Here is a 17,907-nt window from a genome sequence, read left to right as displayed (position 1 = left end):
TCATTTATACTCCCTTAACTATAAGAGACTTTCCCAGCTTAACTGTAAAGTTTCAAGTTTAACTCTTCCTTACCTGTACCTCAAGGCTTAGTCTATCAAATACCTCATGCCATTATTACAAGGCTGTATTATACCTTCATAATTTCTGTCTTTACTTCTTTCATTGACTTTTATAAGGAGGAAAGAATTGTGTTTAAAATTCATGTTTTTCATACTTACATCAAGTATTAACAACTTCTGTCTTCTTTTAACAACTCATTTAAAGTAAAAGAATTCATGTAATTTTGAATATCTACTATGATTCAAAGGATGTTTATTAAATGGTTAACTTTTACTTGCCCTGACACATTATTTCATTCCCTTTTTCTTTATAATCAATCCACAACAGTAAAAATCACTGTACTGGGCACTACTACCATCAAGACTACAAACCCAAATAGGTGTAATAAAATAGTTTATCATATCCAGAATATTTATATATTTTCTATTATTAAGGAAAAGAAAGTCTATTTTAAAGTTCTCTCAGAAAACTCAGATTTTTATGAATACATCATCAGAATGAACCCCACAGAAATTCTGTTGAAAACAGTTTCCTCCAAGACTAAAGCTATTTCAACTTTATAACCTTAATTCAGTCTATAGCTTGGAACAGAATAAAATTAACTCTCACAGGAATAGATGGAATGTTCTTGGCTGAATTAGCATGATGATCCACACCAATTAGAAAGACTAAGCAAGAAGTACTAGGAAGCTTTGCAAAGGAAAAGACGTAAGGTGGAAAAACGCACTAGAATGGGATTTGATTATTTATGGCAAGAGCTATTATATTATATAAGTGTGACTGACTTTAGTATTGTGTAAATATAAACATGGTGTGAAATTTGTCTATATAAGATGAAATCTTTTCAAAGCAGCTACTTAGTCAATTAATAAATATTTATTGAATAACTATACTAATCTATGATATCACTGAGTAACAATCTAAGGGTCATACAGTTGGTAAAGCAGCAGAACCAAGATTCAAACCTTGGTTTGCCTTACTTTGATGTCTTCAAATAAAAAAAAAAAAATTAAGGTTTCAACCTAGACAGAGAAATGGTGGTGCCACTAATTTATGTATACACAGGAGGAGCAAATTTGAAAGGGAAAATGATTAGCCTAATGAAACTAGGAGCAGCATTTTCTAATTCTTTTGTTTCCCCAGTTCCAAGATAGCATCTGCCTTACAGGACCAAAGTGAAGGCAGAGAAAACTATACTTATTAAGAACTTAATTCAAGATAAGTAATCTATAATTCCTTTAATAACATTTTAAGTGGTATATGATGCATACTAAAGAATACATGAAAATAATCAAATTATGAAGCATAATAAGAAAATAAACACCCATAAACTCACCACACAATTTAAGAACTAGATCATTACCAATCTGGATGGGTACACCTGTATGCTCCTTCTCTATTCCATCTGCTTTTCCCAGAGGGCAACCATTAAACTGAATTTTCTGTTTATCATTTCTCTGTTTTTTTCCCTCCTTAAAGTCTTATCACATACATACATAATCCTAAATGATAGTTTATTTTTGCTTGTTCTTAAGCTTTATAAAGATAGTATACTATATGTAGTCTTCTATGAATTGGCTCATTTACTCAGTGTTTTTAAGGTTCATCCACCCACTCTAATGTCACTGGGCATTTGCTCCTTATTATTTATTTTAGATTCATTTAGGCCATGTATATTTCCACAGTTACTCATTACATTTTTTCCAGTCAAGGTTCAAAGAAATTAGAAAGGAGATGGATCACACAATTCCATACTAAAAATACCAAGTACATAAAAAGTCATTATCTCAACATCAGTTAAAACTATACCACCTTCATATGTACCTTGCTATATTGACTTTTTGCAACACTATTTGTGACCCTGCAATTTAACTACATTGAAAAATAAGTCTACTAACAATTGGGGAGATCCTCTACCAAAATACTTTAGCATTTAAGACCATTAATTTGGTCTTAAATCACTTTGCCAAAATAAACTCAGTGAAGATGCTACATATTTGAGATGTTAACCTGAATTTTAAGGTTATGTATGTATTGTCAGAATATAATTACTACAGACTCCTCTAATATAACATGTACCTGTTAATACGTAAGGAAAATGGTTGTCCAAAAGTTCCATATTTAACAGTTTGTTTTGTTTTTTTGGTTCCCTACTACTTATAGCAGAACAGGAGCATAGTTCAGGAAGTATCACCACTTGTTAAGCAAATACACCCCAGTTTCCATTATATTCCTATTTGGTAGGGATTTTGCCACATTATCCTTGCAGCTTTGTAGAAGTGCTAACTGGGTTATTTTTCTATGGCAACGGTAGGGAGACAAGTCTTTTTGCTTAATTCTGGGGAAAGGAAAACCTCTTCAATAATCCATAACTTTTAAGGGTACAAGTGAAACATGTATTTATTGATAACCTGTCTGTAGGATACCTTATTAGGTGTTTAGTTTCCCTCTCTGGAAATTTGAGGTAACAGCAATACGTACATCCTAAGGTCCTTTTTTTAGGATTCAATAAGAAAATGTAGGTAAATTGCTAAATACAGTACCCAAAACATAACTAAATATTCAGTAAAGGTAGGTTATTATATCTGCACATCTTTCCACTTTAATGTCAATTCCTATTTGATACAAATATCCTCCCTCCCACGACCCTGTGTTACTTTGCATTGGCTCAAACCTGAAAATCACCGAGGAGTAAGTTACTCTAGAAGAGCACAGGAGTGGGTACTTAAACCAGCCTGGGGACAAGAGGCAGCCAGAGAATTTCACATGTTATCCCCCTCACCGCAAAGAAAAAGTTCTTTATTGTACTGAAAAAAAGTTTCCACAGGGCAATGAAAAGTAAGAAAACTGAAGCCCAGTGTTCACAAGTGAATTGCCCAACGTTGGACAGTTCTTTACAGAACTGGCTACGCTTCCTCATTTGAGAGCTGCATCCAGGTCTCTTGGAAACCAGCCCATGTGTTCTCCCACAGGTTTATATGAACTCGCCACACTAATCTATGTACTAAAGGGCTTTAACAAATTACACGGCGTGTTTCAAGTCTACACTGTCCTACTCTTGGTATGTTAACCACATTTTGAATTATTTCAAGCAATACATCACTAAATGCGGCCTGTAAATAATCTGTCAAAAGCCTTGGACAATCAGAATTAAAGTGGACAAAGACTACCGGGTAAGAACGGCTGGGAAAGCAGCAGAGGTGGGGTGAGAGTACCAAGCACGAGGAACTGTCGACGAAGATACAAATATACCCTCAGAAAAGTAGGAAAACGAAAAAGGTTAACGGACCACATAACATCCACTCTTCTAGCACAGAGAGGGGCCCAACACACAGAAACACCTCGGGTAGAGATACTTACGGCATTTCAACATTCGAGGAGGCACGTCTGCCGCTGGATACAACCACTGAGCAACCTCTCCCGAAAACAGCCTCTTCCGAGGGAAACGCCGGAGTCTGAAAAGCGCGGGTGAATGGGCACTCAACGCTGTGTCACACTCAACGCCTTCCGCCGAAAACCCTCTCCCGGCAACAAGGGATCCCAATGTATGCCGGGAAGGAGGGAGAGGAGTCTACGCTTAGGGCCGCACCCAGTACCTGCTAGGGCAACGCAGGACTCTCTCTCACGACTCTGACTAGAAGAGCCCCCCGACAGAAGAGGGACAGAGCCATCTCTGGTCGCTCTGGATAAACTGTCCTTAGTTTCTAGCCGGACCGTTTGGGGAGGTGCTCTATACCTTGTTTCCGGTGGCGGAGAGGTGCAGTTGCCATGGTAATTGAAGGAAGGCCGAGGACGGTCCGGCGGCTGTGAGAGGATCGTGGAATCCGTGAGGAGAACTGCTTGCGCTTTCTCGTTTGTGACCTGCAGTTAGGTATCAAGCAGCTCGTTGTCTGTGTCTTCGCCCGCTGCGTCCCTCACTGTTAGGCTTCCTTTTCTCCACCTGCTTCTTTTACTTCTCCGTCTTCCGTACACTTGCTCCATGTCTGTACCTGAAATGTACATGTCAATGCAGTGTTATGCCCAGAGGAATACAGAAATAGAGAGATGTAGCCCAAGATCAGCTGTGAAAGTATTTCTCTGTGTAGGGACGGTGACTGGATGGCGCTCTGCCTTCGCCTTGCCCTTTAGAAGCCTTAGGCGCTTGTTAACAGTTTATTTTTCTTGCTATTGTGTGGCTGGTTATTTATGGAGCGGTTTGCTGCAGTGAACTCTCTAGGCCCCTGTCTTGGTCTCTGGCTGGACTTTTAAATGCAGGAGGTTTCCAAGCCTGAGGGGTGCAATTATATATTTATTTAAGATTCAGTTTAGTCTCTCGTCACAGAGAGGGGGAAAAAATAGAATTCTGGAACATTTCTGCCGTGGGATTTTCACGTAAGGGAGTCACCTTGTTTGGAAAGAGTATTCGAGGACGATCTTAAAAAAAAAAAAAAACTTACATTTTAAAACTGCTGGTTGCAAAATGAACGTTCATTCTCTTCCTTATTGGAACAGTTTTCTTTCACATTTGTGAGGAGATGCGTGCATGCATATGTGTTTAAAACTATGATGCTTAATTATAGTGATACAATTTGCAGTAACCAGACTGTGACACCACATCCCTATGGGGTCCTTCTAAATCTGGTATAATATGAAAGTGTCAGGCAGGCGGTCTGTGTATTATAAATAGGGTACTTCATCCACGATAAGCGATTATTATCTTTCTTTCCCAAGTGTAAAAGACCTATATAATTCAAGAAGGTGCAAGTGATTTAGGCCTCCTGAGTAAGAATCCAATGAGTCCTGAAGGGGACCCTACCTGTGTCGTCTTATTGTTGAACTTGAAATATTCAATTTATTAGGTTGGAATGTATTTTTAGAAGTCAAAGCTGGATAAAATAATGTTGGAAGCTGTTAGAACACCAGCACAATTTAGTGCTTCATAGTAACTGTTATTCAGGAAGCCTTCATTCACATTAATAAAGAAGAAACTGTTATTGAAATTTACTGCCTTTTGCTACTTACTATTAGCTGAATGACATCTCTGCCCCTCAATTTCCTTATGTATAAATGGGCAAAAAATACCTGACCACTGTAGTAGGTATAAATCAAGATATATACAGTTCTTTAAGCTCTTATGAGCAGAGGTGCTATAGAATCCCAAACGTTGTTGTTGTTGTTGTTGTTATTAACATCATTATTGGGAGTCATAGGATACAGTAAAATCTCAGGATAATGCTATACATGGGATTTTTAAAATTCAGTCATTTAAAACGTGGGGTTGCATTATTGAGATGTTAGTGAAAAGACAGTTGACCTTACTGTGGAGATGGATACCAACTGCCAATCACATTATATTCAAATTCTCATTATTTTGCAATTTCACCCTATCTACAGTTTATTTAGCACTTATTATATGCCAGGCACTGTTCTATGTGCTTCATATGTGTTAATTTACTTTATCCTCATGACAACCCTATGAAGTCTCAACTGACTGTCCTCTAATTTTGAGAGAATAGATGTGTGCCTTTCCTTTGCCCTATGGTTCTTCTTTTGTATTTATGTTACATCTTTGTTTTGCCTTTGTTCTTTTGGCTCCCGTATACATATATATGCTAAAGATTAAAGTTAGGTTAGTAGTTACTAAATTATACCTATTTCTTAGATATGGGAACATCTAGTTAGTACATGTTTTGGCATAATGAATTTTATTCTGAGAAAGTTGTTCCTTTAAACAACTTAATACATTTAAAAAATATTTTGTTATTGAAGATAGCAACAAGCATTTATATATATATAAATCAACTGCCAGAGGCTTATTCTAGCTTAACATGATAATATAACCATAAAATATTATAATGTTTATCTTTTTTCCACATATAAAAACCGTAATCTTAAAAAAAAAACCAAAAAAACTTAATCTTGATTTTCCCCCCATTTGAAAGGCAAAGTGACATTTGCATTTTAGGATTAAATGACTAAAACAAAATTTTAAATTATTTTCTAATAGGATGGCCAGCAGTCCAGGAAGTGATGCAGCTTTCTCCAGTCAGAAATCAACGCTTTCAGAGAGTCCTCAATCAAAGAAATTTCCACTAACTGAAGAGGAGATATTTTATATGAATTGTAGAGCTGCCTATTTAACTGTTTTCAAAAGCAGCTTAGATAACATTATTTCTAAAGATCAACTTTACTTAGGTAATTGTTCTTTAATTTAAGTATTTTGCCTTATTTGTTGAAAGTTAATAGATTGGAAAGACTGGAATTAGAATTACATTGTTGAATCATTCCAGTTTCTTAGTGATGTTTGAGGAATGGAACTAAATTATGCTATTGCGCTGTTTCATGTAACTACATAGTCCACGAGCTTCAAAATAAAACTTTCAGTGTTTATAGACTAGGTTAGTATTTTTAAAACTTCCATCAATTGCTTGCTTAAAAATATTTTTAAAATTCTTAACCTTGGTATTTTAAGATTTATAATAATAGATTACAATGCTTTTGGCAACTGAATCACTAATCTGAATTTGACCTACACTGGGGAAAATGTAAAGGAAAATAAAAATGAGTAGAATGATTGTAAAAGAGCAGTATTAGGAAATTAATGAAACTTTAAAAGAGAATTAAGAGTTTTGGTTTTTGTTCTGTTTTTTAGGAGGGAGGACTTGAGAGAGTTGGTCTTTTTTTGCTTCTTTCCATTATATCTTAAATTCTTCTGGTTGCAGATATCCCCCAAACCAATGAACTTGCTCCTTACTAGGTGTATCAAATAACTTGGAGATGTTTAGTCTTGAGAGAATGGTGAACAACAATAACAGATAACACTATACTCATGTCAGTTTCATCAAGGCTAATAACTTTACAATTACAGAAACAAAGTTGTTTTGCCAACTTCAGAAGCAGTTTCCTTAAATTAAAAAATATAATATATTTTCACAGCAGGTCTTGGGTTTGTATGTAATAAGATTGCTATTTGAGGAAATCCATTTTGGGAAATACAAAAATTGAAAAGATTAAAATTTGTATTTTACTATAAACTATAACTTTGTTTTTTTCTCTTTATTCTTTTGAAAATAGGCTGAGATTATGAATCTACTTAGTTTAAAAGTTTAACATGCCTTCTGCTACTATGGCATTTAGTTTGTAAATCAATTAATATGTATTACTAAGGTGCTATCAGTCTTATAGAATTATCTGTGAAGATAATGGAGTGTTTGTCTCTTCAATTTTTGGTTTTATGGTGGAATACTCTTTATAAAATTGTAATGATTAATCTCAGATAATCTAGATTTTTTAAAATTGTGTGAACCACTGATGTCTCTTTCTTAACTATTGTGCCTTTCATCTATATCCTTCTGCTACTTATGCACAGAACATGCGCTTTGACATTCCATGTCAAAGTAGGATAGAGCAGTACCAGTACCAGAACTTTAGAGTTCCTTTTTTCCCCAACTTGTAAGTAATATAAGTGCTATAAACTGAAGTCAAAGCTTAAAGCAAACCCTGGCAAAAGATCAGTATTTTGGTATAAACCTTTAAACATCTACAGTTACATAGTGTTTGCTGTTACTGGACTTAATAAGGGCTTCCAACTAATTCTAAAACTAAAGATTAAAGTTAGGTTAGTAGTTACTAAATTATACCTATTTATTAGATATGGAAATATCTAGTTAGTACATGTTTTGGCATAATAAATTTTATTCTGACAAAGTTGTTCTTTTAAACAACTTAACAGTACATTTAAAAAATTTTTGATATTAAAGATAGCAACAAGCATTTGAGCTGCCACTTGTGAGAAAGTTTTACGTCTGTTTCCCAAAGCTGGACAGAAAATACCATTTTCTTTTACATGGACTTTTGACTTTAAATCACAACTTCATTTCGGTCCTACTTGTATCCCCAGATTTTAAAGGTGGAGGTTGGCTGGGGATGGAACCATAAAACACATGATCCTTTTTCATGATTCTCTTGATAAATGAATTAAGGAATTGTGCATTTATACTCTAGGCAGGATACTTATGTTTTATTCCTAGGGTAGCATGGTAGTTGCGTTTGTGTACATCCAAAATAAACCTGTGGAGATTTTAAAAAATTATGTTATCTCCACTGTTATTAATTTCCACAAAGGCTTTCTAGGTGAATGGAAGATGGCAATTGCTATAGCTACTTTTGTTAGACTCTGAGAGTCACCTCTAGTTGAGGATCTTGTTTTTGTTTCTGTGCCAAAGTTTAAGTTATCTAGGTACAATGCACTTGCTTGATCTGGAGGATGAGAACATTTATCTTAGTCCATCAACTCCTAATATGTTATTATCATAAATCTTAATCACAAGTAGCAATTTTACACTTCAGGTATGGATTTCCCATTTAGATTATAAAACTTCTTAGGAACCAAGAAGCTTGTAACTTTGAAAATAAAAAAAAAAATCACCCTGTATTATCCTTGTGCACAATGAATGTTCAATATAATGGGCTCACAAATGTCTGTATTTTATTACCTTGATCTTGTTTCTATTTCCTTGAAGATATTTCTCTAATTAAATTATTTTTATATATTATTCCTTATTACATTAAATTGTAGAATATCTAGATAATCAATTTTTAATGCTGATTGACAATGTATAGAATTGTAAAATCTTACCTAAGATAGTTGGAAATACCCAATATAAAGTTTTTATAATAGAAGTTCGTAGCACAACTTGGGACAATTACACCTTTTAAAATCTTGTTAATTTTTGTCTGTGGTGTTTAGGAAACATATTATTAGATCATTTTAGATAGTCTTAAGTCTTAATATGTAGACATTAGTCTATTTGCAAATTACCAAGTTACTTTTATTCAACTATATAAAATATCTGCAGTTGCTTAAACCATTATATGTGAGTAATAGGACATGCAAATATACAATGCCTTTGTCAGATCATAATTCTTTGCCTCTCATAGTTATAACGGATGGCATGGCTTTTAAAATAGCAATGTCTAATGAATAACTGGTTATAGGACTATTTTTAAGTGTTCTGGTTAAAAGTGAAAGGTAATTTGACCATTGCATCTCCATAATAGATGTCTCTCAAAATATGTTCACATTCTTGATTTGTAGCAGGGCCATGGCTACAAGTAAGATGCGTTTTGTGCATTATTTGACATTTAGGGCATGATTAATGTTCTAATAGCTGGCAATGATGAACATTTTAATTATCTTGACTTATTAACAGTAATATTCTCAAATTAATGATTTGATTGTTTCATTAAGATATTTGTTGAACCAGAAAAGTAATATGGTTATTCTTATGTCTTCAAAACAATTAAGTGGATGGTTGTTTTTAATCTTTTTTTCCTCCAGGCAGTTTTATGAGGTAAATCTGATATTATTAGTAATTAAACTATTTAAGTTGAGACCCCATTGCCAAAATAGGAAAAATCTATTTAATTCTGACATTAATATATGTTAATATGTATGTATATTTTCATTTTTGAAAGTCAGGCATACACTGATATCACTAGATTATCAACACTGAAGGTAATATATTGGTGTATGTGTACTTCTGTATAATATTGTAGTATATAATGATTTATAGAAAAAATACACTTAAATACCAATTCCAAATGTTGCTATAACAAATAATACTTGTTTTATTGGGCAGCTCTTCAGCATGCAGGAAGAAATCCATCCCAAAAGACCATTAATAAGTATTGGACTCCTCAAACTGCAAAACTGAATTTTGATGATTTCTGTATAATTTTAAGAAAGGAAAAACCTACTTCAAAAGCAGAATTACTAAAATCATTTAAGCAATTAGATGTAAATGATGATGGCTCTATTTTACACACTGACCTTTATAAACTTCTAACAAAGGTAAGATCTATGAAACTGTTTGGTAATATGCATATTTTGCAAAACAACTTGGAATCTAGCTTTGGCTACCAAAGTGCACATAAAAAATAACTGTTTCATGGGCAGGTGAAATGAATCACGTGTATGTTGTTTGTAAACTACTTAAGGATCCTTCTGGATGAATAAAAGATAAAGTATAAAATTGAGACCATGTTGTAATCCTCTTGTGCTCCTTTACAATTCTTTCCTGCCCAGAACTCTTTGTAAATCAGTGATAGGTTCATATGTGATAAGTAAAAGAGAACTAAAGTATAAATAAGATTCAGAAACCATTCTGTTTTTTGATACAATGTGAGAAATATTGTTGCTCTTAATTTAATAGTTATTGCTGAATCTATGACATATATTGTTGAAATTTAGTAAACGAAATTCAGCACACTTTTACAAAATTTAATAAAATTGTGAAATTTTATTTCATATAACAGTTTCATCCTTGCTGGACATAATACTTATTCTGAGATTTTTAATTAAACCATATATTCATACTTGTAGAAAAGACTAAAATTAATTTCCATTCTCCACGCATAACAAAGTGATAGTCATATTGCTTTAAAATAAATCCTCTTTCTTTCAGAGAGGTGAGAAGATGACTCGAGAAGAAGTAAATGCCATAGTAACTTTGGCTGATGTAAATGCTGATGGCAAATTTGACTACATCAAGGTACAAAAGTTCATACTGATGTGAATTTGCTTACTGTATAGAAAAAGTATTTTTAAAGGGGCACATCTTTTTAATACTGATAATGAATTATTTATATATTATGTACTAACTGGACTTGAAATTTAATCTCTCCCAGTCCCACAATTGTAATCTGATGACTACATTAAAATAATAAAAACAAGTTAAAATATATACATGTGCATACACACACACATACAGAGACTCTTCTTAGAAATATGCTTTTTCTGGAGTGGAAGGATCATAAAAATTATTTAGAACAAACGCAAGTCTACACATGTCTCGTAAAAAAAATAATAATAAATCACCTCTCTTTGTGTAACATTTTATTTTCACTCAGAGTATGGCCTCATTGAATCATGGCTGCATTTCACTAGGTCACCTGAGGGTGGTCAATCTGATTCAAGAAAATAAAATGAGTAACCTAGTTCAACAGGAAATATATTCCATCTATCAGTCTATCCCTTGCCTGCTAATATGCATTTTCTTTCTCTTCCCAAATGTATGATTGACTATTTTACCCACTGGAATACTTTTTGTTTCCTGTAGTTTTGTAAATTATATATGACAACCAATGAACAATGTCTCAAAACTACTCTAGAAAAACTGGAGGTTGACAGTAAACTGAGGCGTCAACAGTTTGGAAGTCACATTGAAGAGTGCCCTGAAAGGGACCCATCACCAATACCAAAACCATCGCCTAGAATCCTAAGAAATACTGATCAGGAATCATTCCCAAATAAAGGTATTTTTTTTTCTTGTTCAAGAATTAAGGATCACATTTCAGATAAATTTTTCCTTCCATCTTAGCTTATCAGTGGTAAAAAAATGAGAATCCAACTTTTGCTAGCTAACATTTCTAGACTCACTTAGCTATAAAAATCTATTGAAGTAAAATTTTATTACGGAACTTGACTTGGCTATGCTCATTATATTTTATTAAAACTAAAATTTCAGGCTAAAAGGTGACATATTGAAATAAAGAATCTTATTAGTAGACCATAAATTACGAACCATTAAAGCCTGATAAATATAAAACTTTTGACTTTACTTCAATAGGAAGAACAAAGAGAATAAAATTAATACATAGACCTTTTATACTACACTGTGTTTAGAAACAGACTTCCTATTGGCAACTTTTCATAATGTGAGACTAAATAACTATTACCTTTTACAGGTGACACCAGGAGTTCTTTACTGGCAACAGCTAGAAAGTTCAAAACATCTGTTTCTTTCACGATTACCATGAGTGCTATTAGTAACCAAAATTCAAAGTTAACTGAACCAAACTCAATAAAGGTATAGTATTTTAAATGAATAGATACGATATTTTCTGAAAACAAATTTGACATTAAGTTTATTAACTGTTTGGTGTTTATAGAGAACAAGTAGTTTGTGAACTTTGAGGTTTTCTGTGGATTGCAACATTTCTTCCTATAAGCCAGTTCTAATACAGTTTAAGTGAAAATGATGAATATTATTAAAAGGTCTTGAATTCGAAAATGATGACTCTTCAGTTTTTGAACTTGATAACTAGATTATGCAATTATGTACTTGGCCGAGCAATTTTTTTGTTTTGTTTGACAAATACTTTTCATAGATGTTTCGTATAAATAAATCATTCATTCAGTATCAATTCCTTTGAGAGAAAGACAACAAAGTCACTTTGCTAAGTCAATATTTGTAAAGTGTTAATATTGATCTTCCTTTGTTTTCCCTTCCTAGACTCAACCTTTACTAGTTTTCTTTCAACAGGAAATAATAGCTACAGAAATATAAAACATTAACTGGAAACTGCTAGGATACATTAAAAATGTGTACCTAGAGACCTCTGTAAAAGGGGGAAAAATGGTTATGACCACATACTATAACTACTGTTAGAAAACTGAACTGATTGTTCTCAAGAGCTACATTTTTGTTTCAAATAACAACTCTGTATTTGTTATTGAACTCTGAAGTCCCTTATATCTTTAAATTGCTGGACAGTGACATTTGTTCTATATTAAAATTTTAAAACATTATCTCCAAGGAATTTTGTTCAGACTGTTTAGGAATCTATACACCCTAAGCAATTTGGTGTGCATGTCCAACATGTTCACACGCAATATTTAGTGTTCCAACAATATTATTTTCTACCAATGGAAGCTTTTTGTATTTTGCAACTAGATTAAATGCTAATAAAATCAACTTAGTTAAATAATTGTCGTTTACCTGATTCTAAAGTGTAAATAAATATAATTTTAGCCAATATAAAGAAAGTTATAAATAAATATTAAAATGGATTATATTAAAGCCATAGTAAAACTTTTTCTCTTTGTCATGCTCTTGTTAATCGGGCCTGTACCAATGTAGTTCTTTTAATTTAATTCAACTCAACAAATATTCATTAAAAAGGTAACATGCAAGCTATTTTGCTTACCATACTGGGCCTTGAAGTAAAAAATAAAAATTTTCATTTCATTATTAACAATATATGAAGCTGGTATAGCATAGTATTTCATTTATTCATTAATTTATTCAACAAATATTTATTGAATGACTACTTTATGCCAAACACTGTTCTAAAGTGCAGATTAAAACCTTTGAATAGAGACAGACCTGTGTTCAAATTTTAGCTTTGTCACTTAATAACTGTGTGACCTTTAATAAGTTATTCAGCAGCCCTCTGAGTTTCAGTTTTCATATCCATAAATTGGGAATAATTATGTTTAGTTGGGAATAGTTATGTTTTTGAAAAATCTATGTCATCTAACATATATAAACCACTTAGCACAGTGCCAGAGATATAGTTTCACTTTAATAAATAATATTGTTGTTAATACTATTATAGAACTAAGAAATTACTGTAGGTCTTTATATAGGAGTAACATGGTGAAAGTGTAGTTTAAGAAAAGTTATTCTTCTATTATGTTGTATGTTGTGTATGGAGACCTCAAATTAGGAAGACTATTGAGAGGCTAATAGTGTCATGCAAATATAAAGTAAGGACAGCTAGGTCAAGGTAGGCCTTGAACATAGTAAAGAAGAGACAGATCTAATAGACAATGCCAAGATTAATTAACAAAAGACTAAAGTTTTGAATCTAAGACATCAAGAGCAGGAAAAGGTAATTAGGAATTAGGTAAAAGGTAGTAGGAAAATTTAATGATTAAAAGATGGTGTACTTTCAACTCTTAAATTCTGTGACATTCATATAAAATTTAATGTCTTTTGGAAATAATTCATAGACTTCATATTAGTTACCTGACTCTTTATGTCCTTTTTCTCATCTTGATGTTGTCTGCTCTCCAATGTTTCTTACATGAGCTGAAGTGATTTTTAAAAAAAATCTGTGACGCTTTTGTTATTCAGCAGGATTCAGTTCTTTGCATTTTATTTTGAAGTTATTTTTTAAATTTTCTTAAATTTTATATATTTCTTAACCTTCACAACAACTCTGAGAAGTACTTGGTTATGAATGTTGTTATTGTATAATTTGTTTAAATCGAGATTGATAGAATAAATTACTAAAAGAATTGTTAAATTAATTTCCTTCAAATACTTTAAATCTATTTTAAACAAGTTTGGGCACCTCAATTTCATGTGCAGTGGAGAAGTATGGAATTGGGACAGAAAAGAAGGGTCTTCAGAAATTAGAAAATTATTGTAATCGGGTGTGCATAAGCCAGATTTTAAACCGTAAATCCACACAGTTGGTAAAAGACCTGAATTACAAGAGGAAAATACAACCTTCAAAGGGAGTATACATGTATTACATTTTATATACTATACGTAGGTACTGTAGTATTATTCTTTTTTAATCCTGAATTTTATCCGCTTACTTAGGTTTTTATCAGAAATTTTTCTTTGAGAGAAGCATAGGTTCAATTGACAGTCATGACTAAAATTAGAGAAAGCTCCAGAGATGCAATATTATATCCAGACTCCTAATTAGAATATGCCTATATATGTTGTATATATATGTGTGTGTGTGTGTCGTATAACAGACATGTTGTATATGAATGTTGTATAACATGTAGGTTATATATGTCTCTCCTTTTTTAAAATTGAGGTATAGGTCTATCTCTTTATATAAATATTTACAAGACGAATATAAACATTTTAAACTTGAAATGGCTGTCTAACTTAATTTTTGTGAAGACTCTAAATAATACTTTTTTTATAAAAGTTTCTCAGATTTTCAAAATATTGATCAATTCAACTTGTCAATTAGGTGGCAATCCATATAAATTTGTCCCCTTATAAATCATCCATTTAACCTTTTTTAAAAAGTATATATAGTTTATAATTCTTTAATAACAAAAAGTTTAATAATAGTCTAATTACCCCTTTTAACAAAAAGTATGTGACACAGGGTATCTGTATAAAAAAACAACAGTGATGATGATGTTAAAGTTCTTTCTTTGACTACGTCTGTGGCAGATCTACTGCTTAATAATTCTACCTCACTAAAACTTTAATAATGCGGAATTATATGTCAAAACAAATCATGTTCTCTACAGTGTTCCAAGAAAAATGTCATTTTACTGTGTATATTTAAGTATTTTGATAGCTATAATTTTCAACTTTACTATTTTTAGTTTGTGCTTTTAAGCAATTCCCTATACATTATGAATGAAAATAAATAAAATTTGTATATGACAAATAATTGAATTAACAGTCCTTTTACCTTTTATATAAATTTACTTGAATTGGTAGAAAATAGCACCACCTTATGCCCTATGTAAGAAATACAAGCTACTATTTTATTTTTGCTTTATATTATCAAAAATTATATCATATGTGGAATTTCTTAGTCTATCATTTAAATTTTTTTTAAACTCAGCATTCTCCCATTTTTCTCATGATATTCAAACTGTCAACTTAATCTATAACCCTTTCAAATTGATTTATTTCAATGAGCCAGCCAATTTGTCAGTATTTTTTTCTTTTAATTCATAACACTTTAGTCTAGGTCCTAGAGAAAAAACTTTGTGTGATTGAAAGCCTGTTTGTTTTAAAGGGAATTTGGGGTTGAGTAAGCACTGTGTCTTTAATAACTCTGGCAGATCTTAAGAATTTGAATTCTTCCTTTTAAACAGGAGAGCTACATATTCTCCTAATAGTGTTATTTATTATTCAAAATAATCTGATTATCACATTGAAGTTTAGTTGATGTAAATAATAGGGCATTTGTCTTTCTTCCTGTTTATAATAACTGTTGTCTTACCATTTTCCAGCTTTATTAATCATGTGTTGCAGTATTCAGGTTGATTGTCTTTCCAAAAAAACTTATATAGTCTCTTTTACTTGTGCCTTTTCTAGAACTGGAACTTAGGAAAGACCTCTAATAAAAATATTTAACTCCCTCCCCAGCTGAATTTTATAAAGACATCTTCTGTCACCTGGAAATACCATAAGCACATGGAAAAATTCTTCCATCTTTGAGTTTCCCAAATACCACAAATCCTGTTCACTATCAGTGTACCAGGCAAAGCACATTATTTTTTAGTTTCACTTAAACATTTTTTTAACTAGGAAGTAGGAGGCTGCCTCACCCATGATTACAATACAAATTTAAGAAATTTTTTAGCTACTAAAATCTACTTTTTTAAATAAGAAAACCAAACAATCATGTTTATCTTAACACTTCAATATATATATAATTCTGAGTGATAATACTTTATCATACTTATAATAATTTCATAAACACAAAATTTCTTTAAATATTAGCTTTAAAAAAATCATGGGAGATATTTAAGTGTGAAAAAACCTCAGAATTCTGAATATAGCTGGTAGTTTGGAATGAAAGTAAGGATGCCTAGGTTTCAGATCTGGTTCTGCAATCATCGAGAATTCTGAATTAAGCATATCACTTTATTTTTCAGACTTTCATCAATCAAAGGAGAAGTCTTCACTGAATTGCTTTTTAAACTTCTACCTTTAATATTCTGTAATTCTAAACTAGCATCCTTTGCCATTCCAGATGGGTAAATGTAAAAAATATATTCATAAAGTATATTAGATGAAGTTCTATCTAATAATGCTATAGTAAAAATTGATTGAAAGGAAAAAATTTAATGTCAGAATCTTAGTTCAAACTGTCTCAAAGGGTAATATCTCTTAAGTTCCATATGAGTGTCTCTTTCCTTTGTTCTCTGGGGCAGTCATCGTCTTCCAAGGTTATGTTGATTATATTAAGGGCTGTTGGCTTTGAGGTAATGATAGCATCTGTTATTAGTCCATAGTATATTCCCACTGAAGAGATTTACAGGGAACCTAAATGAAAGTCTGTACATACTCTTACTCATCATTAATAGTTGAACTTTTGACTCAAGCTCAAGTTTCAACCTCATTATGTTATAAAAATTTTGAATTTAGTACTCTTAGTATGTTTTCTTTTAGAAACGTGATCTAATGGTAAAAGCTTTGATCCGAAAGTACCAGACTTTACACCTAATATTTCTACAAGTTCCTTGTAAATCTCTGAACCCATATAACATGTGGGTATCTCAATTTGCCTGTTTATTAAAGTGACTAATTTGTATGTACTCCATATTGTCTCATAGGGATGTTGTTGAAATATCATATATAATGACTTGTTTCTGTCATGGGAAATATTCTTGTGAAGATGAATTCCAGTAATTTAAGATCACATTTTAATTTCTCAATTAAAAGTACACATATCTTTTATACCCCAAAGGTGTGACAGTGCATGTGACTAATGGATAAGTAATAGTCAGCAATAGTGGTAATTTCTTAAAATTCAGTTTAGGAGGAAATCTCCAAAGAAAAGATCAATATAAAAATGGAAAACTTACATAATTGAAAAAAAAAACAAAAATAAAATTAAAGGAAATAGAGAAAATGCATGCATCAGAACTTACAAAAGTGGTTAATATATAAAAGGTCAAAAGAATTTATTAAAACATGTAAGAAAAATACCAAGTCTGCAATAGATCTTTGACAATAGGGGATACATAGGCAGCTCACACAAAAAGAGACAGAATGATAAACAAATGGGGAAATGCTCAACCTTGCTAGGAATCAAAGAAATTCAAATTAAGGCAAAATTATTACAATACCATTTTAGTTTATTGTATTATTTTATTGCATTAATATAAATTATTGCAAAAATAATTATGATACCATATAAGAAAATATATGAGATACTCTAGTGAATATTTTATGTACCCACACCTTGCTTAAGAAATCATCCCCAACCAATTTTTTAATGGTAACACTACATACTAAGTTATGTAATGACAAATTATTACATTATACACTATTGGTGGTATTGTAAAATTACATCACTGT

The 17,907-nt window shown here is 32.0% G+C and overlaps 2 protein-coding genes across 7 annotated transcripts in view; one reads left to right on the top strand and one right to left on the bottom strand.

Moving 5' to 3' along the window:
• Positions 1-3,569, bottom strand: part of ITGB3BP (integrin subunit beta 3 binding protein) — a 65,685-nt gene extending 62,116 nt beyond the window's left edge. The window contains exon 1 of one of the 4 annotated variants that reach the window (XM_074376344.1): positions 3,422-3,569. In XM_074376344.1, the coding sequence (XP_074232445.1) occupies positions 3,422-3,426 (5 nt within the window). In that variant the 5' untranslated portion in view covers positions 3,427-3,569. The remainder of the gene's footprint in view (positions 1-3,421) is intronic. The other 3 variants (XM_074376343.1, XM_074376342.1, XM_045512501.2) reach the window with 3 other exon arrangements.
• A 221-nt stretch (positions 3,570-3,790) lies between these two features.
• EFCAB7 (EF-hand calcium binding domain 7) overlaps positions 3,791-17,907 on the top strand; it is a 42,207-nt gene continuing 28,090 nt past the window's right edge. For 2 of the 3 annotated variants that reach the window (XM_045512480.2, XM_010949695.3), the window contains exons 1-6: positions 3,791-3,932; positions 6,048-6,235; positions 9,682-9,893; positions 10,507-10,593; positions 11,161-11,356; positions 11,789-11,910. In XM_045512480.2, coding sequence (XP_045368436.1) covers positions 6,049-6,235; positions 9,682-9,893; positions 10,507-10,593; positions 11,161-11,356; positions 11,789-11,910 — 804 coding nt within the window. In that variant the 5' untranslated portion in view covers positions 3,791-3,932; position 6,048. The remainder of the gene's footprint in view (positions 3,933-6,047; positions 6,236-9,681; positions 9,894-10,506; positions 10,594-11,160; positions 11,357-11,788; positions 11,911-17,907) is intronic. The other variant, XM_045512475.2, reaches the window with a different exon arrangement.

The sequence above is a fragment of the Camelus bactrianus genome, chromosome 13 (genome assembly GCF_048773025.1).
Source record: "Camelus bactrianus isolate YW-2024 breed Bactrian camel chromosome 13, ASM4877302v1, whole genome shotgun sequence".
Classification (NCBI taxonomy): Eukaryota; Metazoa; Chordata; class Mammalia; order Artiodactyla; family Camelidae; genus Camelus; species Camelus bactrianus.
This window is presented reverse-complemented; position numbering and strand designations above follow the sequence as displayed.